The sequence below is a fragment of the Homarus americanus genome, unplaced genomic scaffold (genome assembly GCF_018991925.1).
Source record: "Homarus americanus isolate GMGI-L3 unplaced genomic scaffold, GMGI_Hamer_2.0 scaffold26351, whole genome shotgun sequence".
NCBI lineage: Eukaryota > Metazoa > Arthropoda > Malacostraca > Decapoda > Nephropidae > Homarus > Homarus americanus.
Window position 1 is genome coordinate 3,254,828 of NW_024724368.1, and position 16,024 is coordinate 3,270,851.

Below are 16,024 nucleotides of genomic sequence, written 5' to 3' on the forward strand. Positions count from 1 at the left end.
TTTTTCATAGGCTGTGAGGTGGCGGTTGTCAATAATTAAAATATTGACGATGCAGTATTGCCAATAAATACTGACCATGTAAGGGTCGCTTTACGTCAGTCGTGTTAGATTCTGGCTATAGATAGCGTAATATTGTTGCCTTTACTATCACTAATGATTTATGCATCATTTTTACGACAAATACATTGCCATAAGTAACGAGGATATTATTTTAAAACGTGGACATTTTGTTATCCTAGACAGACAGAGTATGCAATAGAAAAGAAGAAACGAGATAAAGATAAAATAGGAGAGTGCGTAAAACAATAAAAACATGAAAAAATAGTAAAAAAAAAATAAGAAAGCGAGTCAGTAAAGGCACAGAAGTGATGACAGGAACACTTTATTAATGAGAAGCGTAATGTTGACAAAGGCGAGACGAAACGCGGCATACTTAAGTTGGTTCTGGACGATAACTCGACGTTTGTACTGTATGTTCAGATTTTCACTTGATTATGTAACACACGCAAGATATATGTGATTCTACGTGATATAATAATTTCCCCAATTCTTGTTCATTTGTCTCTGGAAGGTCATCATCATTATTATTCTTTTTAAACGTTACTACAATCTTTTCCACAATATGCAATTTTAAGATTTGATTTATATTTACGTTATTATTCTTTACATCCTCCGCAATATCTTCAAAGAATCGATATATAATAAAATAATATAACTGGTAAATATTATAAAAGCAGTGGAGGGGAGGGGGGAAGAGTGGGAGGTCAATGATGGAATGTTTTGAGAATCGTGATTGCTCGCCAGGAACCGTTGCTATAAACACCGAGGTTGACGATACTACTACCACCACCCGACCACAATTCTCACCTTGACGATTACTGTATTTCCCAGATTTAGAAGAAAATACAATGACTCGAGAACAGAGAATGATTTTGCGAAGTGTAGATAATTGTAATTTATATTTAGTTATAATTATTCGGTTGGGTACAAGAGAAAACTCCCACCTAGCAATTATTTACAGTAAGCCCAAAATAAACATTCGATCAATCTTCTCAAGTTGCTGGGGGAAGGAAGAACGTATTTGTGGGGGAAGGAAGAACGTATTTGTGAGGGAATGGAGAAATGAAGTAAAGAAAAATAGGTATTATATGGTAGTGGTCTCGTGAAACATAATATTATTAAATCGAGTAAAAAAAAAATATATCAAAACAAATTATTAAGAAAGATAGAGATAGATAGATAGATAGATAGATAGATAGATAGATAGATAGATAGATAGTACTAGAAAACACGCCTCTTCCCTCCTGAAGTTTACCGCCAAAATCTAGGAGGGGGGGAGGGGGAGCAGAGGGGCGTGTGGTGCGTGTCCAAGTTACATGTATATTGTTAATACATATCCAGGAAATGTTTATGTTTTACCCTATGGTATGGTCGATTTGTGCCTCTGTGCGCGCGTATACATGGGAGAGGTATGATAATGACTGATTGTTTAGCTTTTATGACTCTCTCTCTCTCTCTCTCTCTCTCTCTCTCTCTCTCTCTCTCTCTCTCTCCCCGTTAGCAGATCTAGAACAAAATATCTGACACATTCTAGCTGGTGCCTGTAGATGGTTTACACTCGGTAGGTTCCTGCATTTTACACTCTAGTCTAGGCTAGCTGGTTTGTGGTCCAGAGGCTGGCTGGTCCGTGGTCCGTCAATAGTACTGGTTTATGAGCCATCGATTAACAATATGTAAAAAAAAAAGACTTACATACGCAAGCCATTACAAATATTATAAGGGTTAATTTAAGTCTATCTTCACAGTAAACTACAATTATTCATCAATACTCTTAATACAGTTTGATTACATGAAATTATTTGTATTTACTATAATTTCAGTTGCGTTATTACATCTTTGTATTTATTTGTAAACATGAATCTATCTTTTTAGTAACTTACATACAGCTCAAGCATAAGAGAGTTTTGCAATATATATTTTTTTCGTTTGTGGTGTTGACAGGAGCAGTAGAGCTGGTAGTGTTTAGAAAGTGGTGCTGTCATGCATCATTGAGAAGTGCCTAGTTAACTCTTCCTAGTACTGTAGTGACACTTATTGAAATGGCACACCTAGCAAGTTCAAGACGCAAGTTTGACACAGTAAGTTTAGATTAGCAAGTTGAAGACGCAAGTTCGACACAGTAAGTTTAGATTAGCAAGTTCAAGACGCAAGTTCGACACAGTAAGTTTATATTAGCAAGTTCATGACACTAAGTTAAACACGGGTGACAGGTGGATGTACTGTACTTACATTAGGGACGGGTGAGCACCTGAGTGTTGAAACAGGATCGCTGTGTTCAGTCTGGTGGGAGACAGAGAAAGGTTAGATTAGGGTTTCTTTGTAAGAGTTTATATGTATGTTTGTGTCCATGTTTGTGTGTGTATATTTGTATGTTTATGTGCGTGTATATGTACTATATGTTTGTTTGTTTATGTGCATGCATGTGTGTCCTTTAGTGCAACTGTTTGTGTATATATGTGTCTGTATACATGTATAAAATAGAGAATATATACTTAAGAATATACTATTTATCTAAACTCACTTACTCTGCTACATATACACAAGTCAAATCCTAGTGTAATTTGGGTATAATTTCTGCGTTGGAAATAAATTATATACATTCTCATTTCTCCAGTTACGGGGGAAACTTTTAACCAATAGATCTTAATGAATCAAACTCCTGGATATATTCTCTAGTGTTTAAAATATTATTGTTTTGAAGTGATATTTTTCTTGTAGCTGAGAAACCAGTTGATGTGTTTTATATTAGTACAGATATGATCTTAGTTCAGTCGGGTTTATAACACTTGTTTAAAACGCCTGTAGATGGGAGGGTAGGTTAGGTGATGGAAGGGAAGGTGTTGGTAATGGGAAAAATGGTAACTTGTTATAATTTAGTTTAAACGTATTACATAATTATGGTGTTGTTGTGTTTACCAATTATTACACCACATGTTAGCACTCGTATTGTTGTCGGTAACCACACACACGCACACACACACACACACACACACACACACACACACACACACACACACACTTTAATCGTTACGGTAAACTCTCATTTGAGTTAACGCCAAAGTCAATAAACTGGAGATAATGTGTCAATCATGTTCTATTCTTGTATCGTAAATAAGTGGCGGTCGATAATGGAAGGAGAGGCTGGGTGGTGGGAGGAAAGGGGTGAGGGGAAATTGGGTGATGGGAAAGATGGTTAGTGATGGGAGGGAGGGAAGGTTAGGTTAGGTTAGGTAATATGAAGGGTGGCTGGACGATAATAGGATGCGGAACAATGCACTGGTATCAAGCATAACGTGTATAGAAGGGGGTCAGAAGATAAGATGTTAACACTGTAGTGAAGATGTCATGATTAATGTCTTATCCACTACAGTATATTACTTTGTGTGTGTGTGAGATGGAAATGGTCACATTATAATTGCCAGTCTTATTTTTATCCCGTCAAAAGATGCCTGTCTGTCTGTCTGTCTGTCATTTGCATTCAATCATTTGCACCAGACTCCTGCCACCTTACCAGAGGGTATGTAACAGTAACACTACTACTGTTACCTCACCTGAGCTATGTAAATACTTCCAGCTCTCACCTCACCTGTACAACGCGAGAAAGAAGTGAACAGACTGACTGGTTTGTGCCGTTGTCAACAACAGTATGACCGGGCACCCGTTGCTTGGTCACGTCAACGTCATCAAGACCCCCCCACCAATCACGTTCATTTGTTTTACGTCATCAAATTTCCTGGCCAATAACAGACCATAGACATAATTCCATGTTTCATCTGCTTCATCACGAGTAGTCATATAAATTGACATGAACCAATCGGTAAGTCAAGTGAGCCGTTGCAAATTGAGCTTTTAATCACTGAGAAAAAACGAAGATCCTATAGTTACTGCATTGACCACGAGAGTTATGTCCAACGGAGGTGTATATTACCTGTGTTTATTGTTTTGTACATCGACACAGTAAAGCATATCACCGAGTCCTAATAAATATGGAAAAAATACAATATTCCTTCATTTAAGAATTGAATTGAAATGAAACAGTTTATTTAGCCAGAAAAACACAGATACAGAGTGGATAATAATAACAATATTAACATAGCTGAGCCAGTTGAGAACCTGAGCTCTCCTGTAGGCACCTGATATATACTGTACATTTATCTCAAGGAAGTATTATGTAACATTTAGTAACATCTGGAATAGTACAATAGCATGGTGATAATAAGAACATCTCATAATGTTACCACGGTTGTCACTTCAATATTTATTTATTATTTTTTTTATTTTTTTATTATAAGTATATACATAAATTACAGTGGAATTGAAAAACATAAGTATAATGGGGGAGCAGTACAACATGGGTTGTGCAGTATTAAGGTTGAACAAGAGGACAGAGCTGTAAAGATTATGTCCAGTTGGCAAATATATTTATTGCAATTGTAATTTCTTATCTATTTACATGATAATTTTCGATAAAACGGTTTTGATGGTGCAATAAAAGCAGGTACTGTATATATAGTAAGTATTATAAGAAATATTAATGTTTCACATAAATACCCTCGGAATATACACATAAGTTGTATATAGACACACGCAAAATATCAAATGCATTCTATGATCAAACAAATTCAAACGCCGAACACGCACCGAAACCAATGAATAAAAAATTGCATGTGTTCATGTGTGCGTGTACGTACTGTATATTAGGTCTGAGGACAGTATTGTGAATTGTAAGATCGTTGTCTATATTCCTTCTGTACCGACTCCAGTTTCAGGGCCACAAAGGTACAGACTGTCTATAGCAGGGGTTCCCAAGCTTGTTCTAGCACGACCCCATCCAGTGTTGTCAACTATCCAGTGCGACCCCAAATCATTTCACTACTGAGCAATGAGAAAAGCTGTCTTATATGAGAACATTTCCATCCTTTCCTTGTGAGATAGTGCTCTGCTTAAAATTGACTGAGACTCGGTCAGGTGTGGTCTACAGACTCTATAGACAACACCTGACCGAGAGAATTCTAGGCGAGGTGACTTCCACTCATCGTCCAATCTTTCTCTTACTCCTGGCATAAATCATAAATATTTAAACTGCATAAAACTTGTGAATATGCAGGTATACTTATATATGTTTATCAATATGTGCGTTTTTTCTGCGTGTGTGTATAAGTGCGTATCTGTGTGTTTGCGCTGAACAACACATATACAGTAAGTATGAACTTTGAAGTTTCTGTGGGATCCATGGCGCTTAGATAGATATTTTGGACAGACACAAATGCATAGAAAATACGAAGGAGATTTTCCCCATTAGTACTTTGCATGGTCTCGATGGGTTTTTCACGGAGACTAATTGTCACTTCTGTATTCTTGAATGTTTACCAAAATATACATCTGGAGTACCTTTAAAATTTGTACTGTTATGACCCTTCAGTACATGTTTAATACTACCTAGAAACACTTCTTTAATAACTAATGGAAGACAGAACGAGAAAGAGTTCTATTTCTTATAATCTTAAACCGTTGATAGACTAGTGTAGTTACTAACCATAAAGACCCTAGTTACTAAAGCGTAATGATATGGTTAGAACCATGGTAATAAAGCTATATCTTGACTAGAAAGCTAAAAAGAGAGAACTAGAGAAAGAGGAGGTGGGCGTCCACTTGTGTGACGTCACAGTCTGGTCCCTGGTCGGTGTGAGTAATGAAGTCGTCGGCCAAGGATGACAGCTGAGCACTGCTGTCACTTATTTACCTGTAGAAATCACTAGTATATATGGAATGATAGTGTTGGCTGGATGAGTGGCGATGTCAGCAGCTAATGGTAAGTTAAGAATAGTTTATTGAGTATTTATTCAGCGAAGTTAAGGTGTTTAGTAGTGGGTAGAGGAAGTGGTTTATCTGTTTACTTAATGTCAAGGAAGAAGTTGTCGGGAAGAACTTTGATATATCATAAGTGTTTTATTTGATGAGTTAATTGTAATAAGCTCAGTAATGGCATGAATTAGAGATTTTTCATTATAATGTATTAGATAAACAAGGTATTCAAATGAGTGGATTTCAGGGAATGGAATTAAAAATCAACTACCGGGTATTATATAAATTTAATTAATATTATGTTGAATATGGAGACACACAGCAGCTTCCAAGATGTTTTAACTATGAGATAAATTAATTCACGAAAGATAGCCTGAATTGAAACTATCTAACCTAACTAATAGGCAATGATACCCTGCAGACCTGCAAGTTTCTTTATGATTTATTTTTGCAATTTTCACTAAAAGATTAGCTTTTGATGTATAAAATGTACATCTAGCAGGAGATTCAGGAAAAAAATACAAGTTTCCTAAGAAGTACAGTAAAGGTGTAGAGAAGGGGGGGGGGTGTGCCTCCAGGGGTAATACTTTGAAACAGTGCCACAGGTTAATCAGGAACTTGAGATGATTTATACATAGAAGACAAATTCCTTTTTACCTCAAGAAAATCCACCATATAGGATTTGCAGTTTTAATATTATTTTGGCGCCTTTTTACATCAGTTCCTTACACATGAACACGTTACCCAGCTGTTGTTACATTATATGATTTATTGGAGATAAGATGAATTAATTAAGTCGGCGATTCTAACCTAACTTAGGATAGTTATGTTAGGTTAGTGCACCTATTCTCTGATAAAGTTGTTTGTGTGCTTGAAATGCTATTTGGGACAAAATTGTCAATATAATACAGCATTACGAAAATTAGAAATCCTTGTAATTTTTTGGGATCTTTTTGAAATTAAGAAATTATCATCTATAGAAAAATGAGTTATTATTATCATTTTGGTCATGCAGCGACTTTTGGGAGTTTAATTTTAGGTTGGGTTAGGTTAGGTTGAAATTATATTTTTCCGATGGTTTTTGATATTTTGAATGATTCTGCCCTACTTCCAAATAGGTGTAAGACTGAAACGATAATTTTAGCATAAAACGTTCTCATGTTGTTGGTTATTTATGGAATGGTTGCTGGGAAGTGTTCCTGGGTATGGAACACTCATCATGTAAACAGTGGAAATAGTGTCACCCGGACCAAAGCATCACTTTGTTACTCAATTTTTTTATGAAAATTTTAGTAACATATTTGATTTTAGAGAGAGGAAGCAATTGTAGGAAAACTCTATTGACAGGAATTATCTTCTGAAACTTTGCATCCTCTTGCTTGTTTATACAGTAGTTTACCTATTGAAAAACAACTTTAAGACCTCTTTCACATGAGCGTGTTTTTGTGCTGTATGACTTAGAAATCAATGGAGTTCAGTGGAACCTATTACACAGCTGTAGGCAACAAAAAACCATGATGTTGACTGAACACTTGCACTTACAAAGCATGGGGCATAAAAATATGCCCAGTGTTTTAGAGTTTTTCGTGTCGATGGAGGATTCAGACGAGTGTTTGTTATGTTGCGTTTCAGCTCTAATTGGGAGAATACTTTCATCAGTGTCTCTTTCTTTATTTTCTGGTTCCCGTATTTATATTTATGTGTGTATTTAAATATGCAATATTGGTACAGTACCTTTAACTACCGGTATGTATAGTACCCTGTATCTGTGAACACTGGGTGTAATAGGAACTACCAGTAAGTGATGGTGTTTTGCCTTATTATGGAGTGTACAGGCTAGCAAAAGCATTATATTCATGTTTTGTATCATACTCTATGCTCAGTAAATCTCACACAAATAATTTTTTTTTTAGTTTATCTTAATTTTAACCATTAATGTTAATGTGAAAACTAGTACAGTATAGGGTACCCAATACAGGATGAACCCCTCTTAATTTGGTAGCCTTGGGACCTGAATGTTGCTGACCATGGAAATATGTGAGCCATAGGTCAGCTAAAATATGGTGAAAAAATCCCTCCACTCCATTGAAACATCAAACTTTGTGTGCTTATATAATTCGATGAGATTACGTGCTTAGTGTAAACTTTTTTGCTTTTAGAAAATTTTGATAACATTACTCAGGAAAATAATGGTTTCACAATACGTTGAGGGGACTGTCTGTGGGCTTATACAGTACAGTATAGTTTTTAGTTCAGTAATTTGTTCTTTGTCATAATTTTCATTGTTAATGTATGTTTTATTTTTATTTCCTCATATTTTTGCATTTCTTTGAATTATTGTACAGTATTTTGATATGTGGAGATGATTACTGGAGCACACATAACTACAGCAGTATGCCGCACCTTTGCAGATGGGAGAAACATGGAACAGCAGCAGCACCGGCGAGCGTCATCAATGTGGAAATCTTTCTGTAAGTATGATGCATTTTGGGGAGAGTGCAAGAATTTTCTGTTTTGTTATTCTACAATTCTGCTATTTTAATGGTGTAACCTTTTAACACATACTGGGACTAATTCACGAACTAGTTATACCTGTACAGTACTTCTCTGTCACAAATAATTCCCAAAGGAGATCTCTAGAAGCAATAGTTTACCAGTGTTAGCAGACAAGTAATTTGATCTTCACCTTGCTCAGCCACGATGGAGTTACCTTCCAACAAACACTTCAAATCTTAGTCTAGATTTTATGCTACGGTGGTGGCTCTTTGCTATCAGGATCTCCATTTAGGACACAAAAATAAGTGCCTCTGTAGTATATATAGATTTTATTTGGTTCTTCTTTTAATTAATCTACTCTCTGATCGTACAGAATCTATCTCACTAGAATGCATGTAATATAGTTTTGTTTCTGGTTCACTGCCTCCATAAAGTACCTAAAACGATTATGTGTGAGACAATATGACACAACGGATGAAGAATTTTGACAACCCTACCAAAACAACAGGATTTGTGGTGTTCAATATTAAATTCATCGTACCCCCACCTTGAAGATACTGTACTGTACCTTCTGGGGGCGAGTGTACATGACATTTGATATGCGGCATCACAGTAGTGAAGTTGTAAGGGATGTGACGTGTTTTATCTTTGACAATTTCCTGCTGGTTTAACTTTAAATCTCATTAAAGTATGGCATATTTTTTACACCCTGTAGTAGATAAGTAGCTTTTTTTTCATCCAAATAGTACATTTAAATGATCTATATACTATATCAATATGAATATATTAATGTGAACTGTGATTATACTGTAAGTATTTTGAATGGCATAGTCGTGTGTATGTAATATTTAAGAAAAAGATAAGTATAGTGGGAACATTTGGCAAGGTACTGTGTAAAGGGCATTGTGTCTCAGTGTCTGTAAGAGCTCTGGAGTGGATAGTTATGGCGGTGTGGTATTTTGATACAGGTAAGCTGTGCTCATATTGAGAAGTAGAGCTAAAGGACTTGTAATTCATTTAAAGTACAGTACAGTAATGGATTTGTCAGTGGTGATTCAGTGATTTAAGTGTTCACGTATCATACAGTATATATAATCAATTTTAATAGGGGGAAAAATTTTAGGTCTGTTGCATAAATATTTACCACTTACCACTGAAATGCATGGGTTTGAATTATTAATTACAGTACATAGCTAGATACTGTACAGTACAGAAATACATTGCTATTTACAACCCTGTTTATTTGCAATTAATATTTAACATCCTTATTCGATGTTCACAAAGCATACCCTGCTGCTGATCTTATATTCAGCTGTCAGAAGTTATTCGTGGTGACTTAAGCTGCGTGAGCACATTGCATAGTGACATTTTTTTTTATGTACTCATTCGCTGGCCCACATGAGCGTCTGCTTTTATCTTTTGCGTTGTCTGGTAGCGTACTGTATCCCAAGAAATATTCGTCGTGCCTCCCAAGCGCCCTTCTTCTGCCTCTGCTGCCTCATCTGCAAAGAGGCCTCATGTGTCTGTGACCTTGGACAGTAAATTGGATATTGTAAAGCTGCATGAGAAAGGTGAGGGCATGAGTCAAATTGGATCATGTGCATGGCTTAGCCCCTTTGACCGTGTACTCCATTGAGAAAAGTGGTGCAAAAATTAAGGAGGTGACTGTGTCTGCCTTGCCTGAATGTACAGTAGCTAAAACAACTATCTGTGCAGGTGGGGGGTCGATATGCTACAAAATTTTACGTGAGACTAGTGACAGCCCTCATATACCAAAATTTATCGTCCATGGTCTCATATTGCTTCCCACAAAGTATGCACAGATGGTTGTTTTAGCTACTGTACCTATATAAAAAAAAAATGTGGTGAAAGTGGCTGGCTGGGAACACATCCCCCCTATTTACATTAAATCTTGTGGGTAAAATTGCCCCAATATTTGCCATTCTGCTTTAATGATGTTTATGTAATAAGGTCTCCTCCTATTTACAATGTAAACAATTTGGAATGCATCTCTTGGTGCACTTGTCAGCTGCAGTCTACCTGTGCACTGTCACGCGGCCACTGAGTGCACCACAGTACCAAACTTTGGTCCATGGTGATCACACATGGCTGTGATCATGTAGCTTAACGATAATTATCAGTCAGTAACGGTGTTGTTATGTAACATCGTTTTTACCTTACACTGAGAGGACATCACTAATGTCAACATTATACTGTAGTACTATGTTTTGGTGACTAAAGTGATTTTTTGCTTTTGGGGGGGGAGGGGGGGGGGATGTAAAGTGCTTTGCTTTTGTTGTTGTGAACATGATGTGAGCAGTGTTGGCAGCTTTCATTGTTTTTACATTATCATTATTCGTTCAGTTTTTGTGACTGAAATGAGCAATGTAACTTTGAAAATGTCTGGGAAGGCCAAGACACCCAGGAAAACCGTCTCTCTGGAGGTGAAGCTTTATAGTATTATGAAGCAGCATGAGACTCCCCAGAGGCTGTGTGGGAGTCAGAGTGACGTCTCCAGTCCACCTTCAAGAGTCCCTTTAGACTCGAAGGGGAAGTGTAATGATGACCAGGTTGCTCTTAATGATGTGGCGAGTGTTGTTTAATTGTGTTGTGGTATAGTATTAGTGTAGGAATTTATTTTTCGATGATACATGTGGGTGTCAGACTGGCTGGGAACGTCTCCTATTGAATTCCATATACTGTACAGTACTTGACTTCCTTAGAATGTTAAAAGTGTTTTATAAACATATGTTCTCAACCCCAAGCTCGGTGTATGATTTGTCTCATACAGTAGACACATGGGAACTGATCTTGATTGTTGTGTCCCAAGCTATTTAAGTCATTGATATTTATTTTATGAAATTTTTTTAAGAATGTTTTTGTTTTTTGTATTGTGATGAGTTAAGTATATGATGCATTTTTTCTATGAAGTAATGACCTGAAATTGCTTTAAATGTTTTTGTTAGTGTACCAGCTGCAACAGGATGCTCCAAAGCCAGCTGCGGTCTTATGCACTGACCGACCACCTGACAGTCCCAGTTTCTATGGCCTGGAGTATCATGGCAGCATCAGACGGCACCAGTGTCCAGACCTGCTCACGCTTGAAGGGTCGTACCTTGTACGGCACAGTGAGAATACAGAAGGATTTTACACACTGAGTATGCGGTAAGGATGTGATATCTGGGTAAATAAGTTTATATACATACTACAGTACAGTATCTCTATAATTATGTATTGTACTGTACCTATATATATACTGTACATTATAGGTACAGGTACGTATTCACATTTTATATTTGTCACTAATGTACTGTATTTTGGTGTTTCCAAGATTAAAGAGAAGTTTTTATAAATAAAATTTTAAATTGAAAATGAATTGTTAATAAATCATTTGCTTTTTCTTTTCTTTCAGGTTTAACGGTCAAATTAAACACTTTCGATTATACTTCGACGGCAAAAAACATTATGTTGGCGAGAAACGATTTGACACCCTACATGATCTAGTAGCTGATGGACTCGTTACATTCTATATAGAGCTGAACGCTGGAGAACACCTCAAAGACATTTCATCCGGTTCTTACGTCAACTCTCCGTATTACACCCTGACGAGGTCCATCCGGAAACACATGCAGATCAACAAACTCACAGGAAACAAAGAGGTATGAGTGTTTGTTATTTTTTATAGTATTTACTTAGATATTTCTTTCTGACATTACATTATATCAGAGGGTTGCTTTATGGATTTGTCTGTTCAGTGTTTGATGCTTTCTCTCTCTTCATCTGGGATAGGAACCAGTAGCTTCACCTCCTTAAATCTTGTCAGTAAAAGGTAACATAAACAAAAAACAGTGATGACATATTTGAATCGAAAGGGATGTAAAGAAAATAAAATAACAAGTGTCTAAGAGAGTAAGAGAGATAGAAGGTATATAGTGTTGTTGAATGATGAAATGTTGGATTATAGGGTAGAATATAGGAGGGTTAGTTTCATGATCAAATAAAGAGGGAGAAAGGTGGGATGTAATGAATATTCTTGCTCTTGAGAATGGGAGTAGTGAGGAGTTTTTAGTGACCCCAGAATAACTACAGTATATTGAAAGATGTAGTGTGAAAAATGGACTTAGTAATGAGGGTGAAGAATTTAAATACAAGAGATGAGGATAAATATGCAGGGATCAGTATTGTACAGATCTCTAACCTGCAGCCCTGAGTTGGCAAAACAATAGTACTGTACCTGGGTAGTGAATCTCAAACAGTGGAGTGGCACAAGTTGTAGTAGAACAGTGCTGTCTAAAGTACAGTACTGTAGCTTGGGAATGATTTTTGATATTTGCACAACAGGACAAAATGCATGTCATTGAAAATACTGTTGTATGTAGATAATGGTGAAAAGTCTTTGCTAATTTATAAATTTTGTGTGTGTAAAAAAAATGCATATACATACTGTACTGTTGTGGGAGCGGATATGATAAGTATTGCATGTATTTTTATTTATTTATTTATTTATTTTTTTTACAGAATAATGAACCAACTAACGAAACGGATGCTTCAAAATTTTATGTGTCAATTCCTGTGGATGTAGTACCTGTGGAAACTGCTGACTCGCCAGATGCCACTACACAGCGTCCACATCGATTCCAAACCAGTACATTCACTGGACTCCATTGGTAATATACATAAAAAATTGGATTGGAATGCCACTGCTGTTTACTCGTGTGCAAAGAAATGTATATTCCCTTTGTGTTTTTGCCCTTAGGACAATTATTTCTTTTACCTGTATTGTATATATGTGTGTGTGTGTGTGTGTATACACACACACACACACATATGCAATACAGGTAAAAGAAATTACTGTCTCTAGAATGAGTGGCTCCCTGTCCCGGCCACAAAAATGCCAGCAACTTTAAAACTACGTACTCTTAGACATTCTTGGGTACAGCTTTGGTATCATCTGTGAATAATCGAGGTCTGTGAATTGTCAGGTCATGCTGTACTTTAATATCTAGAAATATTTGTGGCTGGGGCAGTAAAAAAAATTTTAGGCTCAGAGTTTATGGCACTCAGTCAAATACTAAATTATTCTTTAGATAGACTGCAGAAGACTAAGTCTTCTGCAGTATAAGTCTTATACTGTACTGCATTGTAATACTGTATACTCGTACCTTAAATTAGTATGAACAGTAAAGACTTTATTAAGTAGATTCACTTGGCTATGGTCATTACTGTACCAGAAAAAAATATTTCAGTTTCAAGCCTCTATTATTAATTGTGGAACACTGTACAGGTACATTACAGTACCTGCTATTTACCAGATTTACAATCTTACAGTATTAGCATAAACACAGCTTTTATTTCAAACTAGAACTGCTGATTCTTTGGTTGTGCATTTAACAAATCATTTTTGTTTCCATTAGCATATTTAACTTCTTCACTTCAGGGACGCCACTTTTAATATTTTATTTGTCTAATGCCAGACGATTTTATTTAGCTCAGAGGCGACCTCTTACACAAGAGATGAACTTGGTTTTGTTTCAGGACGGTTGTATATAATGTAATCTAATCCTCTTAGTAGTGTAATTTGATTTGTTTTTCTTTTATGTCTTTCTCATCAAAGTGTGTAATACAGGTGTGGATTCTGTGGTCACTTCCTGTGGGGTTTTGTGTCTCAGGGCGTCAGATGTCGAGACTGTAGTTTCAAGGCCCATAAGCAGTGCAGTTGTAAAGTTCCCAATGATTGCAACCCTGACCTGAAAGATGTGCAAAGTAAGTGAACCTTGGTTATTATGGTTCTCTCAATATTATAGGTGTGTTATATTTGTGGAGCTATTACATAGTTGTCTGAAGACCCAATCTGGATTTCATTAATGCAAGTCTTTCTCTCATAATCTCTTATTGATAAATTAGACTGAGGCTTTAGTAAATGAGATGAGCCATTTCTTCTGTCATAAAAGTTATTCTTCCTATTGGGGTGAATACAGTAGACCTTCAATGACCTTCTCCAACCTTTTCTTAGCTGACTCTCCGGGGTTGTTTAATGGTGTGGTTGCCTCAGGTCAATAGTTTCTTTCCTTTGGTTGTAGAATGGAATTGCTTTTCTAATTTTTGTGTGTTTTTATATGGTAACCTGAGTAAATACTGTACAGAGTATTGGTAAAGAAGGTGAAATGGAAAATGTCTCGTGTAATAAGTTTCTATCAATGGTAATTTTTACAATTATATAATTTAAAAAATTTCTCATCAGGTATATTTGGTGCTGATCTCACAACAAGTTTGGAGATGACAGGAGGAACTACTAGTCAGGTTCCAGCAGTAGTAAAAGAGTGCATAGCAGAGATAGAGGCTCGTGGCCTCGCAGCTGAAGGGATATACAGGGTTCCTGGCTCACAAGACCAAATAGAAGCTCTGAAGTTGGCTTTTGAAAGAGGTAAGATATTGGTTACTAATGGTTTTATTTTATTCTATACAGTAGTACTCACATGGCTCGTCACAATTCACTAAACCTTAAATTGAGTATATGGAGGGGAAGTGGTGTGTTTGTTTTATAATATTAATGATAATAATAATTATTGGTTTATTAAAAATACAGCAGCCAAAGGATGAAAATACACAATGGTGCTTTATGACCTACATGTGTTAGGAATGGGTTACACAGTTACTATGCATAAATTTTAACTTTCAGGATAGGTCAGCCAACTAGAAATTTATTGCTGATTAATTATCTAGGCCATCCCCAGTCACCATGAGCTTCTTTCAGTTTATCAAAGAAATGAGTCACTAAAATGGTCAATTGAGCTGTAACTTGCAGGATTGATTTACCAGCAAGAGTTTTACAGAGAGGGGAAACATATGCAATTGCTTGCAGACATGATGGTTATATTTCGTTTGTACATTACAGATGGCAACCGAGTGAACCTGGATGAAAAAGCAGTTGGGGACATAAATGTGGTTGCTGGAGTGTTGAAACTGTACCTGAGGCAATTGCCATTACCACTCATCACCGCTAATTGCTTCAGCAAACTTAAGGCAGCTTGTAGTAAGTAGGACATTTTGGTTTATTTCATGTTACTAGGGACATAATGGAAGGTGCACTTGGGAATAATTCGCACATTTTCATACATAGAGTGGATCTTCACATGGTTCTATCACTTTGTTGCAGAATTAAGTGATCGTGAAGCCCGTGTGTCAAGTATTCAAGATGCGCTCAAGTCCCTTCCTGATGCACACTATGCAACACTTGAAGTTATTATCTATCATCTTAGCAGGTCAGTTCATCTTTGATTTTATAATGGTATCATATTTTTCTTGTAACTAAGGTAACAAAGAAGGATTCTGTATGATGTATATAATTTCCTCAAGCAAAGATTTGTAATGAACATGTTATGAAACCTAATATTAAATTTTCACAACAAAAACTGTCTAGAACTACAATACTCCTTGCATGATATGTACAGTCACTCAAAAAACTATCTTTACAAAAATTACATTAGACAATATGAAGCAAAAGATGAAGGATTTTGTCAACCTTACTGAGACAACAGGAGTTGTAGTGTTCATTCTGAAATTCATTGACCTCCCTTTCCCCCAGTAAAGATAGTTTCTGAGCGACTGTACATCCACACAGATTTATATGCTTAAATTACTCTTCTCTGGAATCTTGATGCTG

General features: G+C 36.4%; 2 protein-coding genes across 9 annotated transcripts in view; one reads left to right on the plus strand and one right to left on the minus strand.

The window, feature by feature from the left end:
- The window catches only part of LOC121864163 (choline transporter-like protein 1), a 31,866-nt gene extending 28,171 nt beyond the window's left edge, over positions 1 to 3,695 (minus strand). For 2 of the 3 annotated variants that reach the window (XM_042363143.1, XM_042363145.1), the window contains exons 1-2: positions 3,647 to 3,695; positions 2,290 to 2,340 (exon numbers count right to left, since the gene is read on the minus strand). The gene's annotated coding sequence lies outside the window, so the exon portion shown is untranslated. Of the gene's footprint in view, positions 1 to 2,289; positions 2,341 to 3,611 lie in introns of all 3 variants that reach the window. The other variant, XM_042363144.1, reaches the window with a different exon arrangement.
- Positions 3,696 to 5,736: 2,041 nt separating this feature from the next.
- The window catches only part of LOC121864165 (N-chimaerin-like), a 72,464-nt gene continuing 62,176 nt past the window's right edge, over positions 5,737 to 16,024 (plus strand). For 2 of the 6 annotated variants that reach the window (XR_006088557.1, XM_042363148.1), the window contains exons 1-10: positions 5,749 to 5,872; positions 8,277 to 8,336; positions 9,797 to 9,932; positions 11,328 to 11,526; positions 11,774 to 12,020; positions 12,880 to 13,028; positions 13,988 to 14,124; positions 14,603 to 14,785; positions 15,257 to 15,394; positions 15,518 to 15,623. Coding sequence is in view for 5 of the 6 variants with exons in the window: in XM_042363148.1 (XP_042219082.1) it covers positions 5,870 to 5,872; positions 8,277 to 8,336; positions 9,797 to 9,932; positions 11,328 to 11,526; positions 11,774 to 12,020; positions 12,880 to 13,028; positions 13,988 to 14,124; positions 14,603 to 14,785; positions 15,257 to 15,394; positions 15,518 to 15,623 (1,358 nt within the window). In the remaining variant the exon portion in view is untranslated. Of the gene's footprint in view, positions 5,873 to 8,210; positions 8,337 to 8,360; positions 9,330 to 9,796; positions 9,933 to 11,327; positions 11,527 to 11,773; positions 12,021 to 12,879; positions 13,029 to 13,987; positions 14,125 to 14,602; positions 14,786 to 15,256; positions 15,395 to 15,517; positions 15,624 to 16,024 lie in introns of those variants that run through there. The other 4 variants (XM_042363149.1, XM_042363150.1, XM_042363151.1 and 1 more) reach the window with 4 other exon arrangements.